Raw genomic sequence first — 17,005 nt, forward strand, 5'->3', positions numbered from 1 at the left:
ATCTCTAGAGTCCCAGGACAGTCATTTCATCAGGAGACTGTCCTTCAACCTACATTTTAAACTTTTTTCATAATACCAGTTAGCATGAGGGTTGCAACATGCACAGTAATAGAACACTGGATTTGTTAGCCTGCATGACTTATAAATCTCAAAGATACTTCTTGTCAAACAGTGAGAAATGTTTATGGGTTGGCCCCCCTCAAATTACAAGCCCAGTTAGTTGAAGATTTCTGGGCACTTCCTTTTGATAAAAAGCCTGTAGTTTTATCTGCCACATATCCCATTGTTCTAGGGACCAGCTTGTTTTTATTAAGGATCAAATCACTCAAAACAATAGCAGATTTAATAGTGATTTCAAAACTATCAGATCCATCAGCAGTTGCTAGTTTGGGAAGGGGATGGTGTATTACGAGACTTCACCATCTTCTTACACCTGCAAGAGAATATGGAGAACTATAAAGGGCTGCTAGCACGAGGACATTGGGACACAAAGGCCTCTCACATAGTCCCTCTTTTTAATGTTAATTGAGTGTCCCTTCCAAAGCATTTTACCAGGTTTTCCTAAAAAACAGCCACCTCTGGGTTGGAAGTCAGCAGTGGACCACAGGGCACACTCAGAACAAGAAGGGAATTTTAGAAGACCTCTGCTTTAGGCAAAGAGCCATATGACCTTTCCTCCCAGTAAGAACCTCAGTTTAAAGGTCTCATCTAAGACTCCCCCCAAAACCTATACACACACTGCGTAGTGCTTGCTCTAAGAACCGTATTGGCCCTGCTGAGGAATGAGTCTAGGTGTCCCAAAGCTAATTGTAAGAGGCCTATCTCCTCTGTCCTTTGGGTGACAAAAACAGGCTGGATGCTTCCTAGTTTTATAACCACCTGTTTCGTCCCCTCCACCAGTTCATCACTACAGCAACATACAAGTAGACACTTTAGCCCACTCTCCGGAGCGTGAGACACAAAGGTCTCCTTGCTTGAGATCCTGTATCCCTTGGACCTGCCAAACTTTTCCTCTTCCTTCTTCTCCTTTAGCTCTTCCCAGTTAATGGTTCTGATTAGCTCATCGGCCTCCTGCCTAATTAAGCCATTGAGCACCCATCTTCCAATCAAGTCCACACCCGGAGGGAGGGGAGGGAAATAGCAAATACCATAGTGGTCAGAGTGCTAGCACTTGGCTCCTAGTCTTCTGTCACACAGATGCTTTGGCCATTAAGCCATACCCTACAGACCTGGACCCAAAGACGTTCTGGAGTACAGCAGCTAGAAGGTCAAGGCAATGCATTTGCTTTAGGAAAGAGGTCAGCAAGCAAGCCACAACTTGAGTCACAGCAGTACTGGGTCCTACCATCCCATCCCGCGTTTAAAGAGAGACTGTGCACAGCAAATTTATGCTACAAAAGACGGTCACTTTATTACAAATCTTATCAGCCTGAAGCATTAATAATCCAACTCAGGCAAGGAGTTCATGCCTCATGCTAGTCTATCACACAGCCTTAGCATAGCCAAGGACTCCGGCTGACTTGCATGTGTATTTCCTTGAAGATTCCATGTGTATTTCCAGCCATAACGCAGTCAGAATAAATTTAACCACCTTTGAAGCTGCACCTTCCATTGCTTTTCCTTCCAATTCTCCTTCATTTTTCATCTCTCCTTGCAACTGCAGGTTTCCTTCCTGCCCCCACATGGGAGTCTCCCCCCCTTACTCTCCTTCACTGTCCCACCTCTCACACATGTGCATTCCCCATCCCCCAGTCACCTGAGTGCACCACTTCCCCCACCCTCAACCCCAAGGCAGATAACAGCGCAAAGAGGGGCAACCACAATAGGCTCCCAATAAGGGGGTGAGGGGTAGAAGACCCTTGATCACCACAGGAGTTGTATTCCCCACTATAGTATTTCATCCTGCCTTCAAACTCCCCCAGCAGCAGTGACACCATGGCTTTGATAGAGCAGGGGGAAGGCTCACCCTCCCCAGCCTGATGAAATTTCAGAGGGGGCAGGGAAATCAATCTAGGTAGCCTGAGGCCAACACCTGGCCATTCGTCAGGAGAGGTTTTACAGCAGAGCTGAAAAGGGAGCTGCCGGCTCCGGCATAGTGCAATCCACACAGTAAAGCCAGAGGGAAATCAAATGCAAGTGCAGGGAGATTAAAACATACTGGAGCCCACTGCGACAGATCCAGGGCATGGCCCGGGAAGGGGCACTGCATTGAAGCCTACACACTTGCACACAGACATTTAACTGTCACACCTGCAAAACAGTGTCTGGTTTTCATGTGACTTTAGCACTAATGAAAGATTCTGGCTTCACACTTCTGGAGATGGTTCATGTGCAGAGCAAGTATGGCATCGGGACAAGATTCTCCTCTATTATCCTTCCCCTGAAAGGATCCCTTTAGCAGCAGGGTGAGGGGTGGGTTTCAATCTCCATAGCCCCTTCAATCCATTGTCTTGCATTGCTGAGACTGCCAACGAGAACCACTCCATAGGAACACCTCTCTATAAAGAAGTGTACTGAGCAGATGGGCCCAATTCTGATCCCACTTTTGCTAGTGCAACGGCAGAGTAACTCCACGGAAGTTACATTGCTACAAATAAGACCAGAATTGGGTTGTGTGAGAGTATAAATACCAATAGCAGAAGCAAGATGAAGGGGGAAGAGGCATTTCATGAAAAGAAACCAGGCCTCAGTTATTAGCCCAACTACAGTCCCATCCCTTCAAAAAAACAACTTTGCTTCTAAAGATACCAGGCTCAACCACAATAAATACTTGGCATTCGTGCAGTGCCTCTCGTCCAAGTGTGCATTCTGTTATTGCGTAGCTTGGGAAAGACTCCCCACAGACCTACTGCCTCTGAGAAGGAAGTTGGAGTTACAAAGTGTGCCTGGACTGTGCAGTTTGCCTGGAGCAGACTGAACAGCTCGAGTGGTATCTAGCCTCCCTTTTGAGACCATATCAGTGCTGGAGAAGTTAGTACCGTCACACCCTTCTGTAGGATTCCCTTTCCCCATCAGCATTTGCTAGACATCTGCAGCATCATCCGATTCCGGCTCATCCAGCTCGTGACAGCCAATACTAAACGGTCCATTTCACATTATTGCTGGTGTTGAACAGTTCTCGCTCTCAGAACTCAACTGCCCAGGCCAGGATTCCCAGTTCCTTATTGCCAGGTTAGACACATTAGTCCATTCAGCTCAAGGTTAATGAGGTGTCAGATGCCCATTGGTTTTCAGGGGCATGTCCCCGCCGCTCACACTCCTCCAGGTATGGTACTTTTTCAACACTTTCCTCCTAGCGAAGCTGCAGATTTCGATCATGAACCCCAGGGACACTATGTACATAGCCAGGCCTCCAGCCTTGAGTAGCCATATGGGTCTGGAGGAGACAATCACAGAATACATGATTTGGCCTCCCACCCCAATCCGCAGCACCATAAAGAGAGCCACAAAGGAGACATCCACCGCTTCCCCAATGAAGCTGCAGTAGTGCCCGGTTTCCCGCAGGAACCAGCGGGCCTGCAGCAGCGGGTTGGTGATCTCGCTGACGAAGACAATGGCATTGATTTCGGTGGCTGACTTGCCGAGCCCCAGCACGAGCACCATGCCACAAATACTTAGCGTGTGATGAGACAGCATAAGATCTCCTTCTGTCTTGAAGTACATGCACCAGCTGAGGTCAAAGATAAAGTAACCCAAGGTAAGGCACAGCACACGGACCTGGAGAGGCGTGTTTGGCGTCCCTGAAAGGAAAGACATGTGCATTAAACTGAAAAGAGATGCTCCTAAGGGCTCCATTTCTAAAAGGAAAGCTACACAGTGAACACACAGGAATACAGTTCACCAGACTATGAAAAACAGTGGCTGCTCACTCAGTAGATCTGCTCTCTGGGTGTATGCAGAGTCCGAGCTGCCAACTTGAGTGCATAAGACACTCTCCCCCAGATTTACTACTTCTGAATTCCATCATCACAGCAGAGCCTACGCAGCTCAAAGAGAGCTGAAGTCGGCTCTGCCTCGTGCATCGTTAGTAGAACAGTTTGCTTTGCAACTGGAGAGAAGGTATATTCTGCCAATGCAACAACATAGGTGTAACTGAAGGCAAAATCTCCAATGCACAAGTCAGAAAGAACCCAGCTTGACTCTCAGATCTCAGGTTACATCTGCAGGCAGCTGGCAGGTAGAAAGATATTTTACCTTGTAAACTTAGCAAGTATGACTAGGAATCTTTGAAAGACAATGACCTTAAATAAATAAAGCAAGACAAAACCAAGCGAAGGACCCAAACTGTCCTCTAATCCCGGGCTTGTTGGATGGGAGGGATTTTGTCCATCAAGAGCCCTCCCCCACACACAGTCCCTTTTCCCCATTTCTACAGTCCCAAGTGTATAGCCCTAAATGTCTACCGTGCTGCACGCACTAATGGTAGCAGATGTTTCTGGGTCAAATTGAGAAGGCACAGGCTGAAGAGGGGGAATGGAGGAATGCGGTAGCCTAAGGGTTCCTTTAGGCCACTTAGCAGCCCAGGATGGACTCTTAAGGGACTACCAGACAGAACACCTGTGGTGCCATATGCTATGGACCCCACTCCTCCCATCCCTGGCATACCCACAGAACCCTATGCGATGTTTGTGCTGGGGAATTCTTCCCTGGCAAGGTGCGGGATATGAATGGCCTCTAGAAGCCGGCTTGGAAAAATCAGATTTTTAATCCGTAAATGTCGATTTCACTGTACACACACAAACCAGTGGCGTAGCCAGCTTTTAAGAGGAGGGGGAGCAAACCTAAAAAAGGCGCCCCCCCATTGGCTCCTCCTCCGGCCACGCCCTCCCTTGGCTTCTCCTCTGGCTGCACCGCTGACCGCCCCTCACCCCCCTGCTCCTCCGGCCGCACGCCCGCCGGCCGCCATGCTGCACCCCCCTGTTCCTTCGGCTGTGCTGCGGGCGGCCAGCCTGTGCCCCCCCTTGCTCCTCCGGCCGGCGGCCACCTTTGGAAAGGCACTGCTTTTGGGAAAAGGGGTGAAGGGAAGCAGCCGCTTCCCCTGCACCCCGCTAGCTATGCTACTGACCCATCAAAATTTTTCCAGCAATAATAATTGAAATTTACAGATAAGGAAAGCAAGAAAAACGCTGCTTGAGAACTTGTTAGAGTCAAAAACCGGTGATTTAAACTTCTGAATTAGGCTGGTTACAAATGGACCAGTGAATGAATAGTTCAATCAACAAATAATTTCTGGATTTAGGATATTTATTTTTTATATCTTGACATGGGACATGGACACTTTGTGGTTTTTGCAGTATTGTTGTAGTCATGTTGGTCCCAGGATACGACAGCCACAAGGGCGGGGGGGTGGGAGGGGTGAGGGGATATATTTTATTGGACCAATTTCTGTTAGTGAAAGGTACAAGCTTTCAAGCTCCACAGAGCTCTTCTCCAGGTCTGTGGGCCCTTGAGCTCTATGGAGCCCAAAAGCTTGGCTCTTTTAACAACCAAAGTTGGCCCGAAAAAAGGTATTACCTCACCTTCTACTGTCATTAAATAATTATCTGACCTCCCTACATAGTTGCCCACAACTGTAAAAATTTAGAATTTATAAAAATACAAAAAAAGCTTAAAAATGAACCATCGATATTACCCACCAAAATTAATCAACACTGAATTCTACCAAGCCTATTTATAAGCCACCAAAGCAGCAGGGTTGCGCATTGGGGAGGGCAGAGTCTATCCCCACTAGAAAGCTCTCTCAGTTTAGGGGCCTGATACTTTAAGTGACAGTCAGGCATTGTCCTCACGCTAACAGCAGGAACCCCACTGACTTCCAGAGGATGAGCGAGACATGCAGGATGAAGTTAGAAATGGGAATAAAGAAAAGAGTTTCTTTATTCTTGATGAAGTCTAGAAATGTGCACAGCACTTTGCCCAACAACTTAGCCAAGGCCCTGCCCCAAGGAATTTCAGCATACTGCTAAGTACAACAGGGGGAAACAGTTAAAAAAAAAAAAAGAAAAGAAAAGAAAGCCTGAGTGTGGGGATCGGCAGTCAGGGATTGCAAGAAAGAGAGATGGGTCTCAAGAAGGTCACAGGGGCTTGGCCTACAGGCGGGCAAAGAAAACACAGCTCCAAGCGTAGATGGGAGCATGAAAGAGAAAAACCTGGTGTAGACAGCAAGAGATAGCAAAGGGAGCTCTAAGGAGAGAGAACTAATCCTCCTGCACCAATCACAGGTAGGACAGAGACACTGCCTCTTTTCAGTGAGAAGATCACTTGTCCCAGGGCAAAACTCCACCAAACATACCTGCGTGAGTTAGAGGCCAGGGGCCATCGATAAAAGCAACGTAGCCAGAGAGACAGGTGACAATGACCCCATGCATCAGAGTGACCAGCCGGCAACTCCACTCGTAAGTACGGTGCTTATTCCAATAGCAGAAACAGGCGTAGAGGGAGAGCCAGGCAGTCAGGCTGCAGGTCACCTGGAAAATGACGGAGAGCATCATCCTAGAATGGACAGAGAAACAACACTACTGGTGAAGTAATCCGTCTAAAAAGATCCCCACCGTCAGAGTTAGCACTGATCAGCACCAGCTGCTGCACCCAAGGACTCCGATGGAAAAGACGCACAGAACCATCCTCAACCCTGTCCTTTCGTCATCATACCCAACCTTTTTGCTCCCCCCCCCCATTGGCATGTTTGCCAGTCAGCTTCTCCACAGGCCCATTCAGGTTACTGAAATTTAAAGAGGTTTCACAAACAAGCACCTCACCCATTTCAAGCTGGCAAACAGAGGCACGGAAGACGGACACAAAATCCCCATCCCTACTCGCATCATATCTTGATGGTGTTGCTGCCCCTTTTTTGGCATGGCAGAGCCAAGTGCTCACACATGGCTGCGGGTTTATTGGAAAAATCATTGTGTGTGTATGGGGAGGGCGCCTGGAAACCATTCCACTAGGTACCGCACCAACCCAAAGAGTTTACACTCTAAGACTAGAGACTACGGGTGCCTACCACTGACAGGGAGAGCACAAGAAAATGACTTTTTTTTTTTTTTAATTTATCCCATGAGACTCACCTTATCTCATCAACAGGAGGCAAAGCCAGAGCCGCTACATCCAACACCTAGACTTCCACCACTTGCCTTAAAGTCTATTAGCAGGCTGCTTTAACAGACCACTATCCTCTGTGGATCAGCCAGCATGTTGCATGAAAAGTAGCCGGGTGGGGATGGTTTGGAGAGAAGAGAAGAGGTTTGACTGTGACAATGAGATAACTAGCACTCTGCGCGATAGTAACCACGTCAGCACAAGCCACGGAAAAGCCTTAGGTAAGCGGAAGGGTGTGTAGGGCGATGGGGACACAAAGAGAAGAGATGGGAAGTCAGTGCATGGCTGGGTGCAGACCTATTCTGGGGAGTAGATAGCTTAGGGGGAGAGGCAATTCCTAGGGCTTTCCCCCTTTAGGGTGAGCACACAGTCACAGCAAGACACGCCACCTGCTTAATCGGGCATTAAAAACTCCAGAGCCATCCCTGGGCCAGAGCACAGCGCAATGAGTTGAATGCCATTCCCCTACCCACTACCGCCCCCATTCCAGCTCCTGTTCATATGGGGGGGGGGGGGTGGACAGGAAGGCACATGGGGGACCTGATCCAATATCCAGTTATCTCCATCCTCCCCTGCTGCTGAGCCAGGTGAGGGATGATGACAGCAGCACACCCTGGTTAACTTACCAAGAACCCAGCCGGGCTGCCCGGGGGGTGCCAGGAACCCAGCCGGGCTGCCCGGGGGGTGCCAGGAACCCAGCCGGGCTGCCCGGGGGACACAAGAGAGCTCCTGCCTAGGACAGGCAGGGGGGCTCTGCGGGGGCAGCAGTGCAGACTCCCCACTCCCTAGAGAGCTCCAGGAGGGTCTGAGCCCCCAGCCAGGACACGGAGAGCGGCCGCTGGGAACCCCAGCCCTCCGGGAGAGAGCAGGAGTCTCTTCCAGGCAGCCCCAGGCAGGGGTGCTGGAATTAGGGGTGCAGCCACACCCCCTGGCTGGAAGTGGTTCCCATCATACACAGGATTTAGTTTGGTTCAATGGCTCTCAGCACCCCCGGCCCCCTGCATGGCCTCTAACGCGGGGAGCCCCCGGAGTGCGGGCTCCCCAGACGTTACCTGGCTGGTCCAGCTGCCCCCGCTGCAGCTCAGGGCCGCCCTCTCCAGCGCTGTGCGTCCAGACGCCGCTGGCCTCCAAAAGCCCCGGCGGGGCTCGCAGCTGGGAGGAAGGCGGCCGGGGCGGAGCTGGTGCAGACACAGGTTTTCCCCACTCGGGTCAGCAGCTGCGGGCAGGGAGAACTGAGCGGGGCAGCAAAGGGGCGGTCCTCTCCCGACCAGTAGGAATGGGGCTCGGGGAGAACTCCCCCAACAGCTGCCCGGGGGTGGGATTAGTTACACCCCCAAAGGATGCCCAGATCCGGAGAGCGAGGAGCAAGACCGCGCCCCCATGTATTGATATTGGGGAGGGGGCGGGGAGAGGGACTAATCTCTATCCCCCCGCCTATCATGCTCAGATCTAGGGGTGCGGGGCTTGGCAATCGGAGACACCCCCCCTTCGCAGCTCAGAGGGGGAGTTCCCCTCCCTGCCCCCGCAGCTGCGATGGGGTTACCAGCTAATGCCCCCTTTGATCTGGCTTTATTTCGTGTGGTGTTTCTCATCCCTGCCGGGGCAGGGCTTTGGGGTGTGTTGTTTACTGGGCTACATGTGGGGCAGGAACTGGGCTGGCGTCGGGCTGGGGATGGGGCAAGGAAAGTGACCTTCCCCTTGCCCTCTGCCCCACATCTTTCTCCAGCTCCCCCCATCCCAGTTTAGAAAGAGGGGGCGAAATACACTGCTCATGGGTTTCAGAAAGGGGGTGGGGGTAGGCGGTGGAAGGAAAAGAAGGTGGAGAAGAAGAGACGGGGAAGAACGCAGGGAGGGAGGAGTGAGAATGTATTTGCTCCTGGTGGAGGGGTGGGATCTATTGTTATTTTAATATGTTCCAGTAGAAAAACAGATGTAATCACTAGTTTGGTCTGGCTGGGGAGAGGAGGAACTGGGTCCATCAGCTGGACAGGCACTGGTTAGAGCTGGTCATTCATTTTGTCAAAATTCCCTCCCCCTGGTTACTATTATCTGACTAAAAAAAGAAGAACAGGAGGACTTGTGGCACCTTAGAGACTAACAGATTTATTAGAGCATAAGCTTTCGTGGACTACAGCCCACTTCTTCGGATGCAACCGAAGAAGTGGGCTGTAGTCCACGAAAGCTTATGCTCTAATAAATTTGTTAGTCTCTAAGGTGCCACAAGTCCTCCTGTTCTTCTTTTTGCGGATACAGACTAACACGGCTGCTACTCTGAAACCTTTTATTATCTGACTGGCTTTCATACAGACCATGGCCCTGGGTATTTCACAGGCAATGTGAACAGATGCCTGGATCCATAAGTAGTTTCCAAAGGGCCCCTCCAGCTTTCATGAGGATGTGTTGAAAACTAGGAGCTCTGTTTCCCTGAGAGCAAGGCCAGTCCACTGTAGAGTTACCCTGTGCCAGGATGGGGCAGCAGCTGTCTGCCTTAGGTACTTCAGTGGGACCCTGGCACCATAGTGTCTGAGAGCTGCACTCATGTCTGTGCCACTAGGGTGCTTGGGGGGGCACAGCCTAGAGTCCCGGGGGGCACTACTCTGATTCTTTTCCAGTGAGTTGTGGGAAATCTTGTCTGTCCTGGGCATAGGGGAGGAAGCGCGGGAAGGCATTGGAAAACTAGCAACACTCAAGTGATTGAACCTGGGTCCTCACTGCCGCCTGGGTGGATTACAAGCCAGAGTGTGATCAGCCCTCCGGCTTTGGCCTGTTCTGCAGCCCCACCACACTTGGGGAAGAGGTTTTGTGTGTGGACAGGAGGGGCTGAGGGGCAACATGTGAGTAAGAACCTATGTTAACCCTGCTGTGAGGATAAGCCCTAAGTGACTTGCCCACGGTCATAGAGAAAGTCTGTGGCAGACCAGTGACTTGAACCCCACAAGTCCCAGACCAGCACCCTAACTCTGGGACCATCCTCCCCCTTCTCATCGGGACTTTTAAGGGATCCTGGTGTAAACTCGAGGGGGAATGTTTACTCTGAGAGAAGTAAACAAGGAAGTTATCAATAAAGAAAACAAAATAACAAAACGTGAGCAAAGTGCCCACACCGTTCGCAAGCCTGCTCAGGCATGGCCGTGCTGAAAGAGCAGCTGCAGGAGGGGACCCTCTTATTAGTTATTATGTAAACAGCTCACTTCTAGGAGCCACTTGGGTCTTCAGGTGGAGAGTTTGCAGCCTCACCCGTGGGGCTGTGCAAGTGAGACAAGGCTTCTAGGGTATGTCGATACCTAATCCCAGGCTGTGAGTGCAGCTGGTGCACACACACCTGAGCGTGCTTTAATCCAGTTAGCTCTGGTATGGGAGCAATGAGGCTGTGAGGCTTCAGTGAAGTCTAGCTGCCTGAGCAATTCTGGCTGGGCTTGCACAGCGTCACGGCTCTGGTACCTGAGCTAACAATGGAGACGTACCCTGAGACCAGAGATTCTCGGGACTTCTTCAAAGTTGGAGAACATCTCAAAGTCTGGGTCCTGGACACCTCCCTCCCTTTTGCAGTCACGTGAACATCCCCATGGCCGCCACAGCAATGGGAAAGTCACGGTAGGGCATAAGAGTTTAAATGCTGTTTTTAGCTTCTTTTAATGCAACTTAGCAGCTGGAAGCAAGGAGAAGGGCCAGCAGCATGTGACAGCGAACACCCTACAGACCACCCGTCAGAGGTCTGCAGAGCACAGTTTGGGGACCTGTCTGAGACAACAGCAGGGTCAAGAAGAGAGCTTCCTACAGAAAAACATTTCACACAGAGCAGCTCGGTGTTGACTGATGTTCAGGGCTGCCCCACCTCAGAGGGCTCTTTAAACATCAGCTGACTACGCATGTGTATATAAGGTTGGAGTAGCAGCACACCCAGGCACCCACAAACACAAGTCCAATTGGGCTTACCCAGATGTCTTTGAAGCGGAGGCTCAGAGTACAGCAGATAGTTCACTCTTCCCCACCTTCTGGGATCCAGGTCACTGATGCATCCGTCCTGAGAGGTAGATGGGGAATGAATCTCTCTCTCTTCTCTCCTTGGAGACAGGTGCTGGGACAGAGGCTATTGCCAAGACCAGTTTCAGGCATATGGGTTTCTCCGGTCAGCTAGTTCAGGAGATGGTTATCTGAGCTCTCCTAGCCTCTGCACCCTGAGCAGGTCTGTTTGTGGACGTTTGTCCTCTGCATTTTTTAGATGGTATTGTAGGTGGTGACAGGCAGGCTTGTCAAGCTGGAATTTCCTGTCCCGTGCGCCGTAGTCTGGGTCCAGGATACCTAAAAAGATCATCTAAAGACCCCGAAGGGCAGGTTTGTTCCTCTGGCACAATAGAACTCTCAACAATAAGAGCAAAGCTCATCTGTGCAGGAGACAGACCCTTCCCTAGGGGCAGCTCAAGACAGTGGAATGACTTCTCCCTGGAACTAAGGACCACCCCAAACCTTACCACCCTTCACTCCATGTGTAAGGTGCATTTCTTTGACCTTGCCTTCTCCAATATAAACACATAGGGGTATATTTATTCAATTAAAAAAAAAAACCTCCCAATACAAGCCACTCCACTGCACACACTTCTCCCTCTGGGGAGCATATAAAAGCAAACAACACATGACCGATGTGTACTAATGTTGCTTAACGCACTACCAGAAGGTGCTCAGATACTAGAGTTATCAGTGCAGTGTAAGACCCTATAAAGAATGGAATAGAACCCGGACCTTGCTGAAGGCGAGTGCTTAGAATTGTTCGGAGAGTGTTTGGGAATAAAAATCTTTCTCCCTAGCACTGCTTATTAAACAACAGGACATGTGTGTTTTCCCCAATTAGTTCAAGGCACCTAAAAGATTCCCTTAGATAGTGTGTGTGTCCATAAACATAAATGACCAGTTTTATGCTGTGAGCTTTCCAGAGCAGAGACTGTATGTACAGCACCTAGCACACTGGGGTCTTAACCTTAGTGAGGGCAGTAAACACTAGTATAATACAAATGATAGTATAGGAATGCTATTAGCCAGCTCTCTATGAAGATTTTACTTCTGTCTATACTTGAATGGTCATAGTATTAAATAGTGAACATAAAAAGGGGGAACAAAATATTTGCATGTATTTCATTTTCATACAATATGTTTATAAGTTTTCTCCTTAACTCTCAGAGCCCACCCTCCAAAATGTACTCATTGGTGGAACTTGGAATAGACTCAATTATTTAGAATAAGTTTTGGAGGTGAAATGTAAGTACTGCTTGTTAGTTTGAAATCAGATATTGATCTTAGTTATAGCTGTGAAAACTCAGAGCAACCCACCTTAACTTATATAAGAACATAAGAAAGGCCATACCGGGTCAGATCAAAGGTCCATCTAGCCCAGTATCCTGTCTACCGACAGTGGCCAATGCCAGGTGCCCCAGAGGGAGTGAACCTAACAGGCAATGATCAAGTGATCTCTCTCCTGTCATCCATCTCCACCCTCTGACAGACAGAGGCTAGGGACACCATTCCTTACCCGTCCTGGCTAATCGCCATTAATGGACTTAACCACCATGAATTTATCCAGTTCTCTTTTAAACTCTGTTATAGTCCTAGCCTTCACAACCTCCTCAGGTAAGGAGTTCCACAAGTTGACTGTGCGCTGCGTGAAGAAGAACTTCCTTGTATTTGTTTTAAACCTGCTGCCTATTAATTTCATTTGATGACCCCTAGTTCTTGTATTATGGGAATAAGTAAATAACTTTTCCTTATTCACTTTCTCCACATCACTCATGATTTTATATACCTCTATCATATCCCCCCTTAGTCTCCTCTTTTCCAAGATGAAGAGTCCTAGCCTCTTTAATCTCTCCACATATGGGACCCGTTCCAAACCCTTAATCATTTTAGTTGCCCTTTTCTGAACCTTTTCTAGTGCCAGTATATCTTTTTTGAGATGAGGAGACCACATCTGTATGCAGTATTCGAGATGAGGGCGTACCATCGATTTATATAAGGGCAATAATATATTCTCAGTCTTATTCTCTATCCCTTTTTAATGATTCCTAACATCCTGTTTGCTTTTTTGACCGCCACTGCACACTGCGTGGACATTTTCAGAGAACTATCATGATGACTCCAAGATCTTTTTCCTGATGTGTTGTAGCTAAATTAGCCCCCATCATATTGTATGTATAGTTGGGGTTATTTTTTCCAATGTGCATTACTTTACATTTATCCACGTTAAATTTCATTTGCCATTTTGTTGCCCAATCACTTAGTTTTGTGAGATCTTTTTGAAGTTCTTCACAGTCTGCTTTGGTCTTAACTATCTTGAGCAGTTTAGTATCATCTGCAAACTTTGCCACCTCACTGTTTACCCCTTTCTCCAGAACATTTATGAATAAGTTGAATAGGATCGGTCCGAGGACTGACCCTTGGGGAACACCGCTAGTTACCCCTCTCCATTCTGAGAATTTACCATTAATTCCTACCCTTTGTTCCCTGTCTTTTAACCAGTTCTCAGTCCATGAAAGGACCTTCCCTTTTATCCCATGGCAGCTTAATTTACATAAGAGCCTTTGGTGAGGGACCTTGTCAAAGGCTTTCTGGAAATCTAAGTACACTATGTCCACTGGATCCCCCTTGTCCACATGTTTGTTGACCCCTTCAAAGAATTCTAATAGATTAGTAAGACACGATTTCCCTTTACAGAAACCATGTTGACTATTGCTCAACAGTTTATGTTTTTCTATGTGAATTTTATTCTTAACTATTGTTTCAACTAATTTGCCTGGTACAGACGTTAGACTTACCGGTTTGTAATTGCCAGGATCACCTCTAGAGCCCTTTTTGAATATTGGCGTTACATTAGCTAACTTCCAGTCATTGGGTACAGAAGCTGATTTAAAGGACAGGTTACAAACCTTAGTTAACAGTTCCGCAACTTCACATTTGAGTTCTTTCAGAACTCTTGGGTAAATGCCATCTGGTCCCGGTGACTTGTTAATGTTAAGTTTATCAATTAATTCCAAAACCTTCTCTCATGACACTTCAATCCATAACAGTTCCTCAGATTTGTCACCTACAAAAGCCAGCTCAGGTTTGGGAATCTCCCTAACATCCTCAGTCGTGAAGACTGAAGCAAAGAGTCCATTTAGTTTCTCCGCAATGACTTTATCGTCTTTAAGCGCTCCTTTTGTATCTCGGTCATCAAGGAGCCCCACTGGTTGTTTAGCAGGCTTCCTGCTTCTGATGTACTTAAAAAACATTTTGTTATTACCTTTGGAGTTTTTGGCTAGCTGTTCTTCACAGTGAGAGTCATTAACTTCACAGTGAGAGTCATTAACCACTGAGACAATTTACTTCGGGATAGGATGGATTCTCCCTCAATTGACGTATTTAAATCAAGAGTGGATGTCTTTCAAAAAAATATGCCCTAGCTCGACTACAAGATATGGGCTTGATGCAGACATTACTGGGTGAAATCTATGTCCTGTGTGATGTAGGAGGTCAGACTAGATAACAATAATGGCCCCTTCTGGTCTTAAAATATATGACTCTATAGGTTTGTTCTAGATTTTCACAGATGAAAATGAGACTGGAAGCTGGTGCTTTGTTTAGAGTCTGTTCAAGAAGCTTGCTTTCTGTAACCCTAGCAGTTCCAAATATATGGGAAATTCATCAGGCTATGGCTCAGATCCTTAACTGGGTGTAACCAGCACACTCAACTGACTTCAATAGAGAGATGCTGATTGATACCAGCTGAGGATCTGGCCCTACATTGAGAGAGTAGCCGAAACAGGTTAGAACCTGGGGAGCGTAATGCAGCAGTTTAAAGTGTTTTTTGTAAGGACGTTGTAGACTTGGAGACCTAAACTAGATAAAGGGTCATATACTCTGGAAATTCCACTGACTTGAGTGAAGTGGCTCTAGATTTACAAATGTATAAACGAGAGCAGAATTTGGACTTGTCTAAATGGGGAAATTAACCAAAATTGCTCCCCTTTTGTTCCAGAACAAGAGTGTCCACATGGGGAGCTATTCTGGAATAGCTATTGTGCTTTAAATTCACAGTTTACCTTAATCTGAAATAACTTTCAGGTCATAGACAAGCCCTTAATTTCTCCTTTGCACACACAAACAACAGATTAATAGACTTGAGTGCCCACCGTTGGAAAAGCAGGTCTCCTTTAAGGTGGCTGAAGTTGGACATCAAAAATCGAGGTACTCAAACTCATGTGTCACTCTTGACAATCTTGGCTCTGTTATAAGAATTTTTTTCCATATCCCAAGGCAGTAGAAGTCCCATTGACTTCAATGGGGCCAGGATTTGTCTGTCTTTATTAAAGATTATTTATATTACTATAGTGCCCAGGAGCCGTAGTCATGGACCAGTGCCCCATTGTGCTAGATTCTGTACAAACACAGAACAAAAAGATATCTGCCCCAAGAGCTTACAATCCATCTTGTAGACTGTAAATTCTCTAGGGCAGGGATTGTGTGGGTTTCCGTGTTTTAAAGTGCTGAACACATTGCTGTTATTACAACTGAGGTTGGGGTTTCATTGTGCTAGGCACTGTACATACACATAGTAAGGGATAATCGGTGCCCTGAAGAGCTTGGAGTCTGAGTAGACAAGACAAACAAAGGGTGAGAGAATAGAAGCATTATGGCCTCCATTTTACAGGTGGGAAATTGAGGGCCCAAGAGATTAAGTGACTTGCCCAAGGGCACCAAGGAAGTGGCAGAGTCACAACCTGAACCCAGATCTCCCGAGCCATCGTCCAATGGTTTAAAGACAAGACGATTCTTCCTGTCTGGTAGCCTTTACATTATAACATCACTTTCATAACAGTAGTAACATTTTAAGTCTTTGTTTGTCTTACAGAAGAAATACTCAAATCCCATTCCCATGACATATTTGCTTCCATTGTGTAGTAGAGTAAAATGAATGTTTAAAAGGCCACGCATCCTACAGTGGGAGGAGTTTGTGCAGCTCCCTGTATATCAGCGAAATGACTAACATCTGGTGCCATTTTTGATATGATCAGAAAACAGTCATCACCTTTGCAGACAGGAAGACTTGTTGGGTCAAGTCACCTCTTTCAAATTACAGAGCAGTATCTACTCACCTTTGCAACAGTTTACATGGGCATGACTACTGCTTGAAATCAATGGTAAACTTGGTCCAGGCCAAATTCTTGTTGTCTTTACTCAGAGTCTGCAGCATACCCAGTGCAAATGGATGCCTGCAGATCATGTTTAGTTTTGTCATTAAAGAAATTACCTAGATGTTTCCGCCTTTTATCATACTCCCATATTTTGTTGCCTGGAGCTTCACAGGCATTCCTGAAGAGCCTAAGAATTAAAGGCCATAATTCTTCCTAGTATATAGTTCTGTGAGTGTGTCCCCTTTGGGTGGGGGGGGGGGAGGGAGGGAAGGGAAGAACCTTGTTCCCAAGCTCTGACATCCTCCTCATTTCTCCTGGTGCAATTCCTCCTCTCCCAGGGCCTGAGCCTGTGAGGTCTGAAGTTCATACTGTGAACTACCTAGCAGGATCGGGCCTCCAGGACATATGGTAGGTGGATCATTGTAGTCACAGATCTATCGGCCCCATCTCTGATCCTCTCGTGGACCATCACTTCTCTACCCCAGAACTCCCCTGCAGACTGCAGTGCCAGGAGCCCCGCAGAGCTGTAGTGACATGCAGGGGTGCAAGCATTCTATATATTGTAGGGTTTGGTGAAACTTTTCCACTAACATTTCCCCCCCACCCCCCGATGAAAAGCTGGGTTTTTGAACATTTTCATGGAAGGCGTCTGCTTTCTTAGATTTTTTTTTTAAGCTGACAACTCGAAACCCAAACATTTTTCAGTTTTCAGCCAAAAATTGTTGGCTTTCAAGCAGACCATTAGC

The 17,005-nt window shown here is 47.7% G+C and overlaps 1 protein-coding gene across 3 annotated transcripts; it reads right to left on the minus strand.

The window, feature by feature from the left end:
* Positions 1-1,385: 1,385 nt before the first annotated feature.
* Positions 1,386-8,309, minus strand: LOC101933092 (TLC domain-containing protein 5-like). Of its 3 annotated transcripts, none has more exons than XM_005303758.4 (4): positions 8,151-8,309; positions 7,068-7,175; positions 6,293-6,492; positions 1,386-3,740 (listed from the first exon to the last, which is right to left on the minus strand). In XM_005303758.4, exons 3-4 carry the CDS (start codon positions 6,489-6,491, stop codon positions 3,202-3,204), a joined length of 738 nt encoding a protein of 245 aa, XP_005303815.2. In that variant the 5' UTR covers position 6,492; positions 7,068-7,175; positions 8,151-8,309; the 3' UTR covers positions 1,386-3,201. The 3 variants fall into 3 exon arrangements, with proteins under 3 accessions (XP_005303815.2, XP_065425334.1, XP_042707819.2); XM_065569262.1 differs by having other exon boundaries at positions 7,068-7,314; positions 8,151-8,300; XM_042851885.2 differs by lacking the exon at positions 7,068-7,175 and having other exon boundaries at positions 8,151-8,293.
* Positions 8,310-17,005: the final 8,696 nt, after the last annotated feature.

Source organism: Chrysemys picta, chromosome 16, assembly GCF_011386835.1.
Source record: "Chrysemys picta bellii isolate R12L10 chromosome 16, ASM1138683v2, whole genome shotgun sequence".
NCBI lineage: Eukaryota > Metazoa > Chordata > Testudines > Emydidae > Chrysemys > Chrysemys picta.